The sequence below is a fragment of the Trachurus trachurus genome, assembly GCF_905171665.1.
Source record: "Trachurus trachurus genome assembly, chromosome: 17".
NCBI classification, from domain to species: domain Eukaryota; kingdom Metazoa; phylum Chordata; class Actinopteri; order Carangiformes; family Carangidae; genus Trachurus; species Trachurus trachurus.
The window spans coordinates 34,831,703-34,849,475 of NC_139900.1; the positions used below are offsets into that span (position 1 = coordinate 34,831,703).

General features: G+C 43.9%; 1 protein-coding gene across 1 annotated transcript in view; it reads right to left on the reverse strand.

Moving 5' to 3' along the window:
• zswim5 (zinc finger, SWIM-type containing 5) overlaps positions 1-14,493 on the reverse strand; it is a 70,850-nt gene extending 56,357 nt beyond the window's left edge. The window contains exon 1 of the mRNA XM_083992209.1: positions 13,950-14,493. Within this exon, the coding sequence (XP_083848335.1) occupies positions 13,950-14,481 (532 nt within the window). The 5' untranslated portion in view covers positions 14,482-14,493. The remainder of the gene's footprint in view (positions 1-13,949) is intronic.
• Positions 14,494-17,773: the final 3,280 nt, after the last annotated feature.

Consider the following 17,773-nt stretch of genomic DNA (forward strand, 5'->3'; position numbering starts at 1 on the left):
AGAGGTGACAGGTTGGTTATGTACTTCTTACATTTGCCTCGCAGCTCTCCTCTTCCTCCCTCTTTCCTCGCTTCACACCTCCCTCCTTTCCTCCTTCCTTCTCACCCTCCTTCATCTCTTTTCTCACCCGTCCCATCCCTACTCTGGCCTTTTTTTCCATCCTCACCTCCTGTCCTCCTCCTCCTCCTCCTCCTCCTCCTCCTCCTCTCTGCAGTCATCTCACCATTCATTTGTTGGTGAGACTGCAGCCTAATGGGCCGTAGCAGGCCTTCCACTAAAGAAACCCACACAGAGTGCTGTTATTAGCAGGCAGGAAGAGAGAGACGGGAGGAGGGGAGGAGGAGGGGAGGCAGGCAGGCGGAAGAAAGGAGGAAACGGTGGAAAATGCAAAAGAAAGGTAAAGTGAGGTATTTAATATTAACACAGTGTTCAATTAACAAGTGCTGAGGAGGCATCTTCCACTCTGCACCCTGATGAGATCTCCTCCGACCGAACTGTAGGAGCATACAGAGTAGGGAATCACTTATGTTCAAGTTCTCACAAATGATTCCACCCGAGTCTGCCTTAAAGGGACACTTCACCCAAAATCAAATTCACCAATTTTCTATTGATGTTTGAGCGCATGCGCGGCATTTGTTGCGAGGAGTCCGTTCATCGTCGTAAACCATTGGATGTATGATGTTAACACGAATTAACATCCCACAGCAAATCTTGCACATGCACACAAACATCAACAGAGCCACTGGGAGCTACTACCACGAGGCTAAAAACAGAGATCACATTCATTTTTTCCAAACAACTTCAGGACACTTGGGTCAGTACGGACGAGCAGTATGGAGGTATTTGGATGTTTCATAGTGTGTGTTTTGGATGATTCAAAAATAAGCTCTATCCACCGCCATTATATGAAAATCTGTTGTCAGCCGGACCCCCCCTCGGAACTCCGAAAGTTCTCCAAACCCTTCCTTGGCATGACGGTGAGTAGAAAATTGGTGAAGTATCAATTTTGGGTGAAATATCCCTTTAAAAAGTGTTTTTGGGCAAGATGCTGAACCTGAACATTGTCCCTGATGTACAATCAGTGTGAATGAGCAATGCATGACACACTGTAGGCTGCATGTACAGGCCTTATATCATTAAAATGACTTCAACCATGAGAAGAGAGAAAACTGCATGTTTTCAAAAATGTCACTAATCTGTAAAAACCCGCACAAAAACGGTGTGCACATAATATTAACTATAGTATGGTAGATCAATGGTTGATCGACAGTGCGGGCACAGACAAGACTGTTGAGCCAGAACTGGAAAACATGAACCCACGTCGTATCAAACCAGAATTACCTTCTGATTACTTGTGTTTGTCTGCGCATCAAATCAATTACAGAGCGTCGGATTGTGGCTGATCGTGTCTTCGACTGTCTTCTCACCATGACTGTCCAAAATGCATCATGTGCAAATCTCTATATTGGTTGAACAAACATTGGCCTGTATGTTGTTGATACCATTAAGAGGCGTTTTTGATCTTATTTCCAGCACCAGCTGAAAGCGCTATCAATCAATTCCCCGATCGCCTTCATGTTCTCAATGCTTTGATTTAGGAGCTTTATTAAACAGCAGCCGCAGCTGTATGTAAACATAGCTATGCAGATAAAGTGGACCTGAATACTTAGGCAAAGAGAAGCGGGAGTGGCGGAGACTTTTTGGAACCTTCGGGGGCTTGGTGGTCACATTTCAGATTCACATGGCGAACCAGTCAGAATAATAAGCCACACAGGAGGTCCTGTTCCATTTGCTAATGCACACCGACGGCCTAAATCACCAGAATAGGGGACTTGGTTGCTAAGTGATATAATTATTCGTACTTTTAGCACTGAGTGCTTCCTTTAAAACCTTATCCTCACATTTGTGGAAAGGGAATAACTGCGTGGAAGAGAGCGATGAAAAGCAAGAGGATGACCAGGGACAGGCAGACCTTTGCAATCAGCAGCAATCAAATCAATTCCAGAGGTTCACTCCGAGGAATTACATATTAACTGTAAAATACAGAGATGCAGGAAGAGCATGTTTTCATCTGAAGGGAACATGACGGAGCTATAAAGAGAAGCAGCACATCTGTGGGCCATGACAGCACTAAGCTGCACACATGCAAAAAGAGAAAAGACATGCAGCGTGACTGTTGACTCCCATTTCCTGAGATCAAAGTCAACCAAATGTATGGAAATAGTTTCTAATCCGACCATAATGGATGTCTCACACACAATGGACTCCTATGGGCCCTCGTCCGCCTTGTTGGCAATAATAGCACTGTTCTTGTGAGGGGCTTTGAGTGCTGCTGAAATTGGGAAAGCACATAGGATGCAGGCACACACTGACTGCAATACACAACTGTGGGTCTATTCAAAGAAGGAGGGTGGATGGGGGGGGTGGATGGGGGGGCTGCAGTGCAGACAACTTATCTGTGTCTGATATCTGTGATCTATGACTGGCCATTTCAAGCCGAGATGGGCAACACAATAAAGCAGCAGATTCAGTGCGTTCAAAGCGGGGCATCAGCATAGAGATCAAGAAACTGGCAGGACCGGCTAACACAAAGCAAGGCATTATGGGAAGAGAAGGAGGAGGAATTTCCATTAGAAAATGAAAGTGGAGTGGAGTGCTGCATTGAAAATCACATTATTTTAAGGTGGTTTCAAGTGGCTGCCTTCTGTTGCCATGTGTTTTGTACCCCCAAACTAGTTCAACTGGTACAGTGGCAGTGGAAAAACAAGTGAACCATTTGAAATTAACTCTGAAAGGCAGAAAGCTGAAAGGGTTACAGAGTCATCTCAAAGAGCTCAGACCGGTCCACACATCGAGTCAAACTGTCTTTGGATAGAGATGGTTTTGTTTTGTGGCTATTTTAAAGTGCCCTCCAAAGAACATCACTGTGGCCCCTGAAGTTTCCCAAAGATCAGCCAACACGGTCCACAGCTCTTCTGACAAAGCGTCTCATGGCCTAGTGGCACTTCAGTTGAATTGTCTGCTCAACCACAGCGTGCGCTACAGATCAACATGGAAACATCTAGCAAAGATGAAGTTAGATGGAGGGAGCTTATGATACTTTGCTGCATCTGGAGGAAAATTAAGTTTATCAAAAGTCTCTACAGGGAATTATGTCTGAAAGTCAGAGAGGGCTGGATGATGCAGTTAACAGCAGTGTAAATCTATTACAGAGAGGCTTCAAACGCATACAAACTCTTCTATTGGAGCGAGGGCTAAGATCTGAACCCAGCAGAGAAGCTGGTAAATAAAATGAAGAGATATGCCCACTGTGCAGGTCTGACTGCTGCAAAATGAACTTCGATCATTTATTGATCCCAAGGGTTAACTGACTTCTTCCTACCAGCACTGTGAATGTTCAATAGGTGAGTTCAATTAAGGCTGAAAAGATCATGTATGTGACTGATATGACCTGAGGGACACTGACATTTGTGTCTTTGAAGATGATCGGATCATATTTTACAACCAGTTAATGCAGTAAAGCAAGTCATTAAAGCATTTGCATACGTCTTCTTTTCTTATTTGCTCTGCTGCAGTGATCGAACCTAGAATTGCCCACGGCAGATGACGATGTACGGTGGAAAAGGTCACACCTAATCTATTTGTCTCAGTGAATCCCTCCTCTTTCCAGTGTGATGCTTTAGCCTCATGTGCTTTTGGACTGTTGTTACAGCATTCAAAGGAAAATAAGACATGTGGAGGCAGGGACACATCAAAATGATTACACTCAATGTAATAAGAGAGTAGTTAGGTAGCTGGCACGGCTGCTACTCTGGTGTCTGTGGGTTAATGTGAACCTGCAGTTAGCAGACAGTTAGCTTAGTTAGCTGGCGAGTTCAAGGTTTTTAAAAGATACACTTACCAGCAGCTTTACTTGACTCTAATTAGCATAAAGCTAAACTAAGCTAACGGCCTGCTAGCAGTGGCAAAACTAAATATCGAATGCCGCTTTGTCGTCAACTTTAGCTAACATACATACAATATTTGTAGTGTAAAGATTGAGATAAGAGATAAAGTATATTAGAGTAAGTGGTTTGTTGTTGCCAGTGATTGGTTGTTATAAAATAACGGCGTTAATGACGACACAACTTTTTTCAGTAACGAGTAATCCAAAAAGTTACTGTTTCCCCCGTTATGACGCCATTACCGTTACGGGCAATAAAATGCACTGTTACTTATACTTAACTCAAGAAGTTCTGTCACAATAATACATCCATTGAAGTGTAACCTACGTTATAGAGGCTACACATTTATTTTCCAGTCCATCAACTAGTCAAAAAAAAGCAGTTTATCTGGAACTAACCAATTCACTCACTCAATAGTTACCTTTCCTGGCAATTAGTTACTTTTATAATGTAGTAATTCAGTTACTAACTCAATAACATTTTGGTGGAAAGTAACTTAACTATAACTGAATACATTTTAAAAGTAACGTGCCCAACACTGGCTGTTGCTCCAAAGTCAAACTATCTCAACCAGTAAACTCTGACGCTTCCTGTAGCAGCTAATACAAAACAATAAAGTAGAAGACACACAAGCACCTTGAAGGGGAGTTCTGCTTGGATGGGTTTTAGCCAACCATCAAGTCATCAATAGCTCCGCAGAGAAGAACAGAGTTATGCCGTTGAAAGGAAGGAAGGGAAAAAGGGTCAGTGGAAATGATGCTACTGGCGAGAGAGAGACTGCCGAGGCCTGAAACACAAACTTTCATCTCCTGTGTGACTCCTGAACCGGCTGCAGTTGGTTCAGGTCCAAATCCGTCCAAAGAATCACGTCGTCAACAAATAGTCCAACCCCCTGGAGGTTTTTTTTGTTTTTTTCTCTAAACAATGCTACCTGTCACTGCTGCTTTCCTCCCCCACTTAAGTCATCCTGGATTTCCCCTCTCGCCATGTTCCAGGCCTCAGGGCTTGCTTTTATTTCTACGGAGATACGTCACTTAATCTTGTGTGGGTTATGAGATTATATTACATGAAGAGGTAGCGCAGGGAGCTGTGGTGCTTATGAGGCTAACACAACATGATCATAAGACAAGAGTTTGATTTGGGTCTGTTTTGCATTTCAAATAACCCCCCCTCCCTCCATGTCTGTCCATTTCTCTCCTTTCTCCCCCAACATTTGTTAGGCAATTACAACCAAACAAGGACATAATAGTCCGGTCTGCGAGCCTCAGCCTTCTCTTTCAAGTCCGGCCTCGCTCAGAGACATAGAGAGGGGCCAAATGTGTACAACACACACTTATACACACACAGAGAAGGCCAATAAAAGACAGGTGTGGAACAGTGCAATAACTGAATACAACAGGTTGTCAGCTTCAGGAGCTAAAAGGACAAGGCCACCATTGATCTCAACTGATAAACTGTACACCCACCACCCAAGGTAGCAGCACTAAAGGTGGAGGAAAACACACAAGCCAACTCACAGGATCAGGAGCTACGAGGACATGAGTAGTAAAATGTGTTTGCTCTTGTCTTTTTTTTTTTTTTTTTTTAAATCTCACACAACTTTCATACACAACTGTAAAAAAACAAAAAAAACAAGGGTCTGTTGTTGAGGAATGGCGCTGAGCAAACAGTACAAGCAAGCACGAAAGACTTTTTTTTTGCTGGCTACTGCAAACAAGTCCAGAGTAGAAATGGCATAGCTAGAAAGCAAAAAAATGTGTCTCAAACACCTGAGGCCAGGTTGAAACAGAAAAGCACATGAGGGAGACGCACAGGGGAAAAATGAAAACAATGCTGGAAAATCCTGAAGGATACAGCAAGAAGAGGCCTGGACATTTATTTCATGCTTCGAGCTTTTGTCCTTTCCCCCCCCCTCCTCCTCCTAGTTTCTGCCTCATTACAAAGCTGATAATATCTATAAAACTTTTCCGTCTGCTCCTCTGAACTGTCTTGTGTAAAGGAGGTGATCCTATGTGCTTCATGTCAGAAGCAGCAGTAGCTTCTGATTCTGAAAACTGAATAAATGGGGGGAAAAAGAGCGCTCAAGGTGTCTGACGGCAAAAGTGTTTTCGAGATGAGATGTTCTAAAACGGCCAGACTCGGAGGCAAGCCTGAAAGCTTGTATAGAAAAAAAGGCGAGACGCAATAATTGTTCTGAAGTGGAGCTAATTGAGAAGATTTTCACTGAATTCTTCCCTCCACAGTGTTCATGGTATTACACTGCCAGGTGGTTTTACTTGCTTTGTTTCTGGACAAACTTTACAAAAATGAACAATGATAGGAAAGGTGTGGTGGGAGGGGCTTTGGACACTGTTCAACCAGCCAATGAGCTTTTTCATTTCAGGCCTTCAGGCTTATTAGGCGAGCCACATGTCTTCACATTACTGCACGCTCACAAACCTCGGTGTTTCCATAACTGCTGCCGCCACGTGCTGCTCAAAGGCTGCGACCACGCCAGCAGTGACAAAAAAAAGGCAGATTTTTCAAAAGCTGCAGGTAAATAGAGCTTCAACCAGGTACAGACAAAAAAAGGGACTACGAGGAGTTTCAGAAATTCTTGGACCAGCACAAGACGGACGAAAACAAAAGCATTTGCCAAGAATGTTTTCATTAATCAAGAACGAAAGTCAGAGGTTCATAGTTCCGACCATAAACAATGCCAACTAGCGATCAAGTGGCGTCATTCCCATGAGCCGCTGGGCAGCGTCCAACCAGGAAACGCTGAGCGCGCCGACCACTAAATAATAATATCAAAATAACTATAAAGACAAAATGATATATTTATCGAAAATGGACCCATTAACAAGTGGGTAATGTAGATTCATCCACATTAATATGAGACTCTTTTATAACCAAAACCAAACTCCTCGGGGGCTCTTTAAAAGAAAGGAACAGTAAGGAAAGTTTAGCAGTGGTTGCTCATTTTCAGTTCTCGCTCACTGGTTTGGATGTTCAGTCTGGACCACAGATCATACACGAACAGCAGGAGCAGCTCAGCACTCTGTGTCTGTCAGAAATAGGTGTTAACACAAGACCCGAGGACGATCAGAGCACTGGACGCTCTGTTTCACTGATAAAGCAACAAGGTTGAAACTAAGAGAAGTCCTAAACGAGCTCCTTCCTATCGCTCCGCTGTCGCACTTCTTTGTCTCAAATGTAACACACAAACTGGTGGAGGGAGCACTAGAACTCCCTCAACAACAACCCTCTGATTAATGATTTTATATAATCAGTCCTTGTGTGCGTGTGTACAGGTGCCGCTCCCTTTGATGAATCCAACAACAGAGCATCTTCCTAATGGCCTCATCTTTCACGAGCCTCTCTGAGAGCTAATAAGAGTGCGGGGACGATTTGTTTTACCGATTTTCTCTTTTCAAGTGTGGCGGGCACGGAATTAATTACACTGATTAAATATTGTCTGTCTGTGCCGTGCGCTGGGGAAGGGTTGAGGACACACTTTGTGTGTGTGTGGATGTCTGTGTGCTAAGTGGCTAAAGCTGCGGTTCAGAATGGGCTCCACACACGGATAAATAGATATTCAAGAACACATGCACTTAAAAAGGAGGGAGGAAGAAAAAAATCAGCTTTTCTGAATTAACGCTCAGGCATCCAGCTACAATCGGCTCTGCAGTGAAGGTTAAAGCCCTTTACTTCTAAGTTGACTGTGTACCATTTCTTTATATGAAAGTGATGATGCACATTTAAATAATTATAGCTTTTTCATAAAGCACTTTGCTAAACAAAGTGCTTTACAGAAAGAAGACGACATTCACGACATTAATATACATTAACAGAAGAAAAATTATAATGTAGAGGATTCGGGGATAAAATAAGGAAAATGACTAAAATCATGTAAATAAGAAGCATAAGTGCTTTAAAAAATGTAAAGTTGCTTTAATGAGATGCAGTGAAACCTTTCCATTTATGTTTTAACTGTGTCTCTGGCTATAAATAGATAATACATATATGTATTCACACGTATTTCTTCTCCAATGATGGAAACATGTGACCAATTATCTGGTAATTGCTCCACTGTGTTCACCAGTGAGTTTCTAAGTTTACAACACCAGACAGTGGGAGGCTCACAGCAGCTTTACAGTTAAGTTGTGAGTTATAAAAGCAAAAAAAAATAAATTAAATAAAAACTGTAAGAGCTTGGTAATAATTCTCATCAGTTACACCGAGTGACACTTTTCGCATTATACTTGTGGTAACCATCCATCGTCAGTGCAGAGATGTTGATGAGAGTTTCCAGCCTACAGACCAGTGCACTCCCTCCTACGTTACTGTTAGCTAACTCAAACTGGGGGTCTGACTTCTGTGAAGTTATTCATGGTTCCCCACAAGAACATGAGTCAACATCCCAACAATGTGGAAACAGCACAGAGGTGAGCACACACACACGCACACACACACACACACACATAGTGTTGTTGTCAACGGCCCGACCTCTTTCTCAAGCCCCTTTCACAGTTTGTTCAAAGTGGGATCGTTGCACCTCTATCCCATAAATGTGGCAGGATTTTCACTTTACACTGACGACCGACTCTGTCCAGCGTCCACCAGCTGTCCTGTCCCAACCACCGACCACTAGCAGCAACCTTTACCTTTACCTTTACCTTTACCTTTACTTTTACTTTTACCTTTACCTTTACCTTTACCTTCACCTTCACCTTTACCTTTAGCAGCCGTAGCCACACAGGAACAGTGAAGGAGACTGGACGGGTGGAAGGAAGCGAAATGGATAAGATTTAAAGATCTTGTTCAAGCCGACATTATGATTTCAGTGTGAGTCATCCCTTATGAGTTCTACAAACAGAAAAAAGGGGTGAGTGTGTGGAAAACAGAAGGGGTTACAGACTGTACAGGCTGAAGATTGAGGAGTGAAAATCAGATTAAGAAATGAAGAAAAGAGGACGGATGGAAGAGTAAAGGCAAGAAAAGAGGTAGAGGTGTAGAACGAGAAGAGGAGGAGCGAGCGGTGTCGGCGGACTCGGCTCTCAGAAGAAAGATGGGAGATGAGGCAAGTGAGGATGAGCTCACCGCCTCCTTCTGTCTTTCATCGCTGCGCTCTAGAGCAACCAGAGAGCAGATTACACCAGAGGACCAGCTTTTCCACAACAAGGAACCCTGCAGCCGTTCTGCCAGGAAATTACATCTGAGGAAATACTGGCAAGACAACCACCAACACCTCCCCATACACACACACACACGGCAAAAAAACACATGAATAACTTAAAAGTTCTGAACTGCTGGTTGGGGAAAAAATGAACAAATTAAAAGATGTTACCTTGGGCTCTGGAAACTTGTGAGGGTCGGTCTGTTTTTTTTCCACATTTTTAAACAGTTTATGATGTGATAATATTTGATAGATTAGTCAATAATCAGATAATTGTTAGCTGCTGCCCCCCAGTAGATATTTACATGAATGATTTGCTTGCTATCTTCCAATTGCCTTTTCCTTCCCCATTCATTTACAAGGGAAAACATTTTCATAATTTATACAAACGTCATGTTGATCTGCAGTACATTAAAATCACAGACTGGACTGGAACAACCGCATGTTACTTCATCACAGAGGTGCGTTACTATACTAGAGCGACACTTTCTGATTCCTGAGCTGACTTCTTTTTTCCGTTTGCGTTAAACGGGAGAAGAAAATGATTAAAACTGAATTTAAATGTACAAAACTGTCCACATTTTTGGATAAAATCCCTAAAACTTTTTTTTTTTAACTTGGTAGCAAAAAGTGGCAGTGTTAAATATTAGTTTTTAGGAGCTTATAGACACTTCAGGACCTCCAGCATTTAGCATAAACCGGCCCCACGGTGCTTTCTGTTCCGCCCACTGACTGACTGTCCCATACACTTTAATCCTGTTCAACTTTGCTGCCTCGCTTTGTCACAGGTGCTTCAAAAGACGTCAGGGAGCCATTACAGCTTTATGTAACGTCGCCGAGACATGGCTGCACGCGCACACACACACACACACACACACACACACACACACACACACACACACACACACACACACACACACACACACACACACACACACACACACACACACACACACACACACACACACACACACACACACACACACACACACACACACACACACACACACACACACACACACACACACACACACACACACACACAGGGAGAGAGAGAGATCCCTCCCACACACCCCTTTCTGTGAACAAGGGGTTTTTCTACAGCTGGGTAACAAAGCATGACCCAATAATCCCAAAGCTTGACTCAAAGCTAAAGAACCCCCCCCCCCCCCCCCCCCCTTTACCACCACCACCCCCTTTATATCCCTTCCTCCCGCTCTCTGAGGACTTCATAAGGCTCTGGCAAAGGGGGCTTCTGGGTGAACACACGTGTGTGTATGTGGTGTATGAGGAGGGGGGATATGGGGTTTGGGGGGGGGGGGGGGGGGGGGGGGGGTTACAAATGCAAGCACGCTTAGCTTTGATTATTCTAATTATGACTTGGAGCGAGGAGTGGATTATTATGAACACATGGGCCAATGAGTTGTTGATGAGCTCACGTCCCCTCAGTCCCTCATATACTGTAGGCCTGCCATTAAAAGAGGCCGACAGTTGTAACGTGGGGTGTGTGTGTGTGTGTGTGTGTGTGTGTGTGTTGGGGGGGTGGGGGGTGTAGTGTACTGCTGATACACACATGGTGAATCGTATCAATTTACGCAGAAAAGTACACGTTTGTTCCCGTTCAGAAGTCATGATATGGAAATTAAGAAATTGTGAAGAAATAAACTTTAACTTGCGTTGTTTTGTTTTTTTCTTCCTTCATTATAACAGTAGGAAACAGTTGTCCTCTTCCTCCTCCTCCTCCTCCTCCTCCTCTTCTGACACACTCCTAGTCTGGTCTTAAACTGTCTGTGACCCGGGAACCAAGAAGCAGATCACATCCCCCCCCCCTCCCCCCACACTCATCCTCCTCCCACTCCCTCACACCAGATCCCATTAGTAATTACCTGGAAAAAACAAAGAACACAGATCTGGCTCTGGGCTCATCACCGATCCAGAGAGTAGGCTACAACAGGAACAGCAGCTCCTGTTGGACTCGTGATAGCTGTGAGGAATATATATATACTAAAAACACTATATCTCATGATAGCCTAGATTGCCAGCTCATCACTTCAGCGTCTCTGGCTCTTTGCTGCATCATGGTTGTGTAACTTTTGACTTTTCATTAAATCGGATGCGAGAGGAATTACTACGAGAGTGGCTGATTTGCCCATATTTGGCGGAGATCTACAGTATAAAACCTTAGGGATGCCAGTGGAGGAAAAAAAACTGCTGTTTCAGCTCCCTTGAAGTCACAAACACAAGACAAGAGCTGCATAACAACACCAGCACCACACCACAGCAGCAGCGGAGACTCAACCTGAGGCTGATGCAGAGCGAAGATGACTCCGTCTTGACTGCAAGCAAAGCAAACTTAAATAAAAGGGCGGAAAGCCAGCACACAAGAAGCTGCACAGAAGAGCCTATATAAACAATCAGCAACGTGGTTCAAAAGTTTAACACCAGGTTTTCAGACTGTAACCCCCCCCCCCTCCCCAGAGATGCCATATTTCAAACCATGCATCATCAACATGCATGTGTCAGCACGCAGCTCGGTCGCATTCCCAATCACTCCCCGGCAAGTTCCTATTACCGGCTGCATGAGGCACGGCCGCCTCGTTTCCTCAAAAACAGGTAGTGCCACTGCTTTAAGTGGTGATTATGCCGTGTTATGTCGAGTGAAAGCTATCTTCACACAGGTGTGAAACATGATCTTTAATGAGTGCATTGTGTACCAGCATGCTCGGCCACCCAACCTATCTGGATCCAGCTCTGGGAGAGAAAGAGAAAAAAAAAACACAATAGTTCTCCTGATAAGTCGGTGAGTAAACCCTCTGCAAGAAAACTGGTTCCCATGGTCCACAAAGTGAAAAATAAGCCAAATCTTATCTTGGTGTCACACAGCTATTCAGCCCCGTCTTGTGTTCTGTTGACAGATAAATAAAACCATGTGCCTCGGCTGCCATGACTGACCTTGGAGGTAGATTGGAAACAATTTGGCAGGTAAGACTGGACGTGCTTGCTGCAGGTGAAGCCTATGGCTCTTTGTAGCATTAAACTTCAACTGAAGGTTATTCACACTTCATAACACTTGGCAGTGAAGCAAACTTTCTAACTGCAGCATTAACAGTTTAATTCCATAGATACTAACACAGGAACACAAAGTGTGTGGTACAAAGTAGCTCATCACCTCTAATTTGTTCAGCAACCAAATTATGCTTTGCAAACAATCTCTACACTTTGTGTAAAATGTGATGCCCCGAGGCAAATAAACAGAAGATAAAATAAAATGTGATTGTGTGAACTTGGCTACAGCTGCTTGTTGCTCCCCTGCAGACTCAAACTTGCAAAACTTATCAAGCCAGACTGCAACAAATCTCACTTTCATATTCATAAGTCTCGGATTTCATTTAGTTATGGGTGGGAATCGATGAGCACATACGAGATGCAATTAGATACAGCAGTCACAGAGAGACACCAGCAGCCACAGTTTGCCCCTCCACCCCCCAGATACACTGGAGCAACATGAAACCCCCAGACAAGCTCCAGTGGCTCTCACACCATATGGCTTTAGAAAAATCCTCCGGGTTAGCCCACCATAAAAAACATGCTTTGTGTCTTTTCTTTTTTTACTTTGACTATCCATCGGTTTCATCTCATCTATGTCCCTGATGTGAGCTCATTCCGTGGCCGTGTGGAGCCGCGGGTATGAAACTAATGAGAGTTGGTGTGGAGAAGGAGAAGGAGCTTTGCGGAATGGCCCTTTGTTTGGAAACAGCCTCTCTGCAGCGCTGGAAACGCGAGACTCTTATCGATCATTTCAACTGGAAGCCTTTTGTGTTGCGAGCGGCCGAGAGGCTTCACGGGCAAAACGCACAAAGTAACAACAGTTTTTAACGTCAGATACACTAACTGTTGGTTTATGTTTGCTACTAAACAAAAAAACAACAAAAACACCCCCCTCCCGACGTGGATTTTCCACGTTCGTGGCGACTGCTGCTCTTTGTCCGGTCCGACCAGCAGCAGCAAATAAACAAAAAGCTGTGGGGGGATTTTTTTCGGATTAACGTTGGATTAATCATAATAAGAGACGGTAACCGTCTTTGTTCCTCGCCTAAGCCACCTCAACCGATGGCGAGTTGAGAAAAAACGACTTTTTTTTGCACAAACAATAAAATAAAGCCCCGACGCTATAAACGCTGGAGCTTTGTATCCGCGTCTGTCAGCCCTCCTCCTCCTCCTCCTCCTCCTCCTCCTCCTCCTCCTCCCCGCCTCCCCTGCCTCTCTGCCGGGGCTACGGCTCCAGCCAGCTCCGGCCGACGACGGGGAGCCCCGCACCGGGGACAGAGGGGCGATAAGAGCCCGAAACGCGGCTTCTCTTCTCTGAAAACCCCTCCTCCTCCTCCTCCTCCGCAGCGCTCTGGGCTTCAACGTGAAGGCAAAGCCTGGCTGGAGCCGGTGGCAGAGCTACAGAGGAATGAAAAGCCACAATAGGAAGAAGCCCTTTAATTTTTAAACAGCAGCTGGTCGGCTAAGCTAACAGCCCCGTGTCCGCTTCCCTTTTCACAGAGAAGCGGAGGAAAAAGAGAAAAGCGGATAAAAAAAAGCTCCAAACTCGACAGCAAACCTTCCCAAGCGACACAACTCGACTATAAACACGCACACAAACATGTGTGGGTTCATATGCGCCGAAAACAGACGCTTTGCATACTTTCCACGATAGCTGGGAAAACTTCCATCAATCATCCCCAGTAGATCCAGCAGCAGCAGCAGCAGCAGCAGCAGCAGCAGCGGTGGTGTTGGGACTAGAAAACAGTCCGTTTGTACCAAAGGGGAAAAAAGCTTCAACACTGAAATGTCCCACTTACCGACTTGTAAAACGTTTTCCACACAGCCGGTCTCTAGCAGCCGGATCCCGCGGCGGAACGGCAGTCCGTCCCCGGTGCCCGCCGCCCCGGCTGCCCCCGCGGTAGCCGCCGTCGCCCCGGCGGTAGATCCCCCCCCGGCGCCGGCGGTCGGAGCTCCGGACCCCGCGCTGCCCGCTCCGCCGGTGGCCGCCGACGGACCCTCCTCGCCGGCGACTCGGCACTGAAACGAAGAGTACATGCATATCTCCTTCTCGTTCCGGGGGAAAGACCAGTACACGATGCGGCGCTGCACGGGCTCCGGGATCCGCTCGAAGCGCTCCTCGACCCTCTCGAAGGCCCACTTCTCCGCGACCGCCTTGGCGGCGCAGTCCAGGAGGGACTCCGGGGACCGGTACCGGGACCCGGGCAGCCCGCTGCCGTGGCCGGGCCCCGGGCCGGGACCGCGGGGAGCAGGGCGCAGGCAGGGGCGCTTACTGGCCGGTGGTGTGGAGAAGAGGGGATGGGGCGGCTGTTCTCTGCGTCCTTCCGCCATGGCGAGCCGATCAACACTGGACACGGAGCAGCAGCAGCAGCAGCAGCAGCAGCAGGAAGCCGATCACACACACTCACACGCTCACACACAAACACACACACTGAGCAGCCAGTGTCAAACCAGACAGGATGTAAGATCACACATCCGCTCACGGTTTTCACAATAAATGTTTTCACAAATAGGCTACACCAGGCGACTACTAGTCAGAAAGCGACATAGATAGGCTGTTAAAAAGATTGTTTTTTATTAAAATAGTTGCTAATTGTGTTTCTGTCTAATAGGCCAATAAATTAATCATTTCAGCACCAGCCAAACCAATGAAAGCAGAGTTGTCCAGATGCGGTCTTTTTTAAAAGTAGCCTAGGCCATCTCCATACACAGTCTTAATGGTTCCATGTGTACAAAGATAAACTATAGCCTACTTAATTGCAACCTACAGCTTTTTGAATATAAACCAATGGATTTCTTGGAGTGAAGTGTGAAAACAGTGATAATCATATAGCCTAGGCTACATTGCCAAAGCTTTTTTAGAAATGCTCTCAAAAGATAAAAACATAATTACATAATTACAGCTAAGTATTAACAAACTAAGCTTATGTAACTTTCTGTCCCGAGTTTGTTCTTCTCTCTTCCCTTTACAAGAGTTTCTCTCCAAAAGAGGAAAGGTGCAGAGAGAGCTTGGTTCAAAATAACACAATGTGTGAATTTAGAGAACAGGTCAGACTTTGAATCAGCATTGAAGTTGTCACAACCTCTTTTGTGTCTCTGTTTCAACATCTTCCGATCAGATGATCGCAGAGTCAGAGCCAAAGGGGAAACACAGTTATGTGAAACTTCGACTTACGGCCACGAGTCAAGGCTGAGTAAATTATTTCTGATGATTTTATTCATTTGTTTATTTTAATTATTTCAATTCACCCTCGTCTGACAGCAAGCTAAGTCACTGTTTACTACTGCTTATTGATCTAACCCAATATAGGCTAACACTACCACTACGCTGATATGATTATAATTATGTAATTTGATTGCCTTTTTCCAGGTGTTGTCTCTCTTTTTGTTGCAAGTTTCAGAGATTCATGCTAGTGTTTTTGAGCAACGGAGGAAATTGCATCACTAAGACTTGAAGAAATTCTTAGAGTTACACTTCATTCAGAGTCTTCATTCAGATTTAGATGTAGGCCTATAATTAGGCTACTGTAATTAATTATATATATATATTTAAGTCAGAAAATAGATGCTTTAAAGTTATTGCTTTTTGTCTATCAGTCTGTTAAAATGAATACATTATATTAAGTCTTTTATTTTAAAAGTCACATTTTTTCATTTCCTGTCTCTTTGACTGTGTGTCTGTGACTTGTTAACACTGGGTAAAGAGTAGAGAGAGAGAGAGAGAGTAAAGGGGAGAGGGTCAGTAAATTGATGGTAGGTGGAGGATGTTACACATCACTAACCAACACAATAACAAAACACTCCAGTGTCCAATCAGTGTGGCATACAGTAGCTACCAACCACAGCTCCCAGCTCCCACTGCTCTCTGCTTTATTTTTGCATGGTTGCGATTCACTGATGCAAAAGCAAGCACAAGATACAGTATACCTAATGTGGACAAAAAAGAAAACAAGGTGACAACATGGCAAATCATTAATTAAGACTTATAAGTAAACTAATAATCATATTGCTGTTTTCCAGTAATTTGTCAAATGTGTTAAACCCAATCAACTTCTTCACTGTCTTCATTGTAACGATCCTAAACCTCTCCTCATGAATAACAAAGTTATGACTGCTTTGCGAATTAAATTCACACCATTATGCTCCTTATAAATATCAATTACCTCTGGTCAGCAAATACACATTCATTAGAATGGGAGTATAAGTACTGTAGCTGCTCCAGACTGTTTCCCACAGCAGGACACAGAGGGTTTGGAACCAACTGTCAACCTACTGTAATAAGCTCATACGCTAAAGGCTTATTTCACAAGAAAATGGAGCCTTCTGCTCGTGTGTGTGAGGACATACCCAGATGTTGAAGACTCTCAAAGTGATTAGCCAACATTGCGTAGGAGAATCCACAAAGGAAAAGTGCACTTCTGCAAACAGTCAAAAAAGATATTGTTGCTATTTTTGGCATTTTATGAATAGCATGACAATGTAAAAATATCTCAAAATTAGTGCGATCAAGAGAAAAATTGTTTATTTGTCTGTTTGTTATGGTTTTATGAAATTAATATTTTTGTAGGGATTAAAAAACACAGGAATAGATGCTTATAGGCTATCTATTTATATTTATTTACTTGCATACAAATTTGACAAGGATTTAGACAAGAATCGGAGGGTTGTGATAAGGACAGGCACAGGAGGCAGGTTTGATTTACAGTTGAACAATATCGTATTAAATTATTGTGTCCACTACCCCTGCACCACCGCCCGCTAAGCTGTGTTTTGATAGTTTTCCAACACACGTGCTGCAGATTTCTGTACACAATAGAGTCCAGAGTGTACGTATAATCCTGACAAGCTGTCCACTTTTATGTGGATATGTTTGAAATCACATATTTTTCCATCTACAAAATAATATGTTTGTTTTTGTTTATACACCGTCTTACAGTGCACCAATGGGAGGTTGAAACAGTGCTAGAGTTATACAGCCAGTAATATGGCAATGCTGGTAGTCTGTCTTCTGCAATTAGGATGATTGTGGTGAACAAAGGATATGTCTGGTGTTACTGTATGAAGATTACTGTACCATTCTTTTAATTTAACTTTAGAATTTGTTGAGATGGATATGTTATTATATTATTCAAATTAAAGGTCCCATATTGTATGTCTTTTTTTTTTCGGATGATAGGGTCTATATTAATATTGTAAAAAATATTAAAGACACAGCCAGCATTCAATCACTGAGCCTTAAGAGGAACTATGCAATATTTTCACCCTAATTAAGCAGTTTTGGATTAATTGTAATGATTTAAATAACTTATAATTTGTTACAGGGAGAGTGGAGGCTCTCTGCCTTCCACCTAGAGTCTCTTGGCCGAAAACCAACCTTGCGAGGTCCCAGCTCTCGTCACTGTGGCACCGCTACACAAATACGCCCCGTAACCTGTAATCTCTTGTTTATGATTGATAAGACTACACTAATATACACATCGTAACATTTTATATGATATATAACGTTATGTACCGCTCTATTAATTGATTTCTTGGTTTTGTTGAAAACAAATGCAGGCGGGTTAGCAAAACAGCGGAAAAGCGACCGGACTTGCATAGTTACCCTTTAAAATGAGTGGTTAGG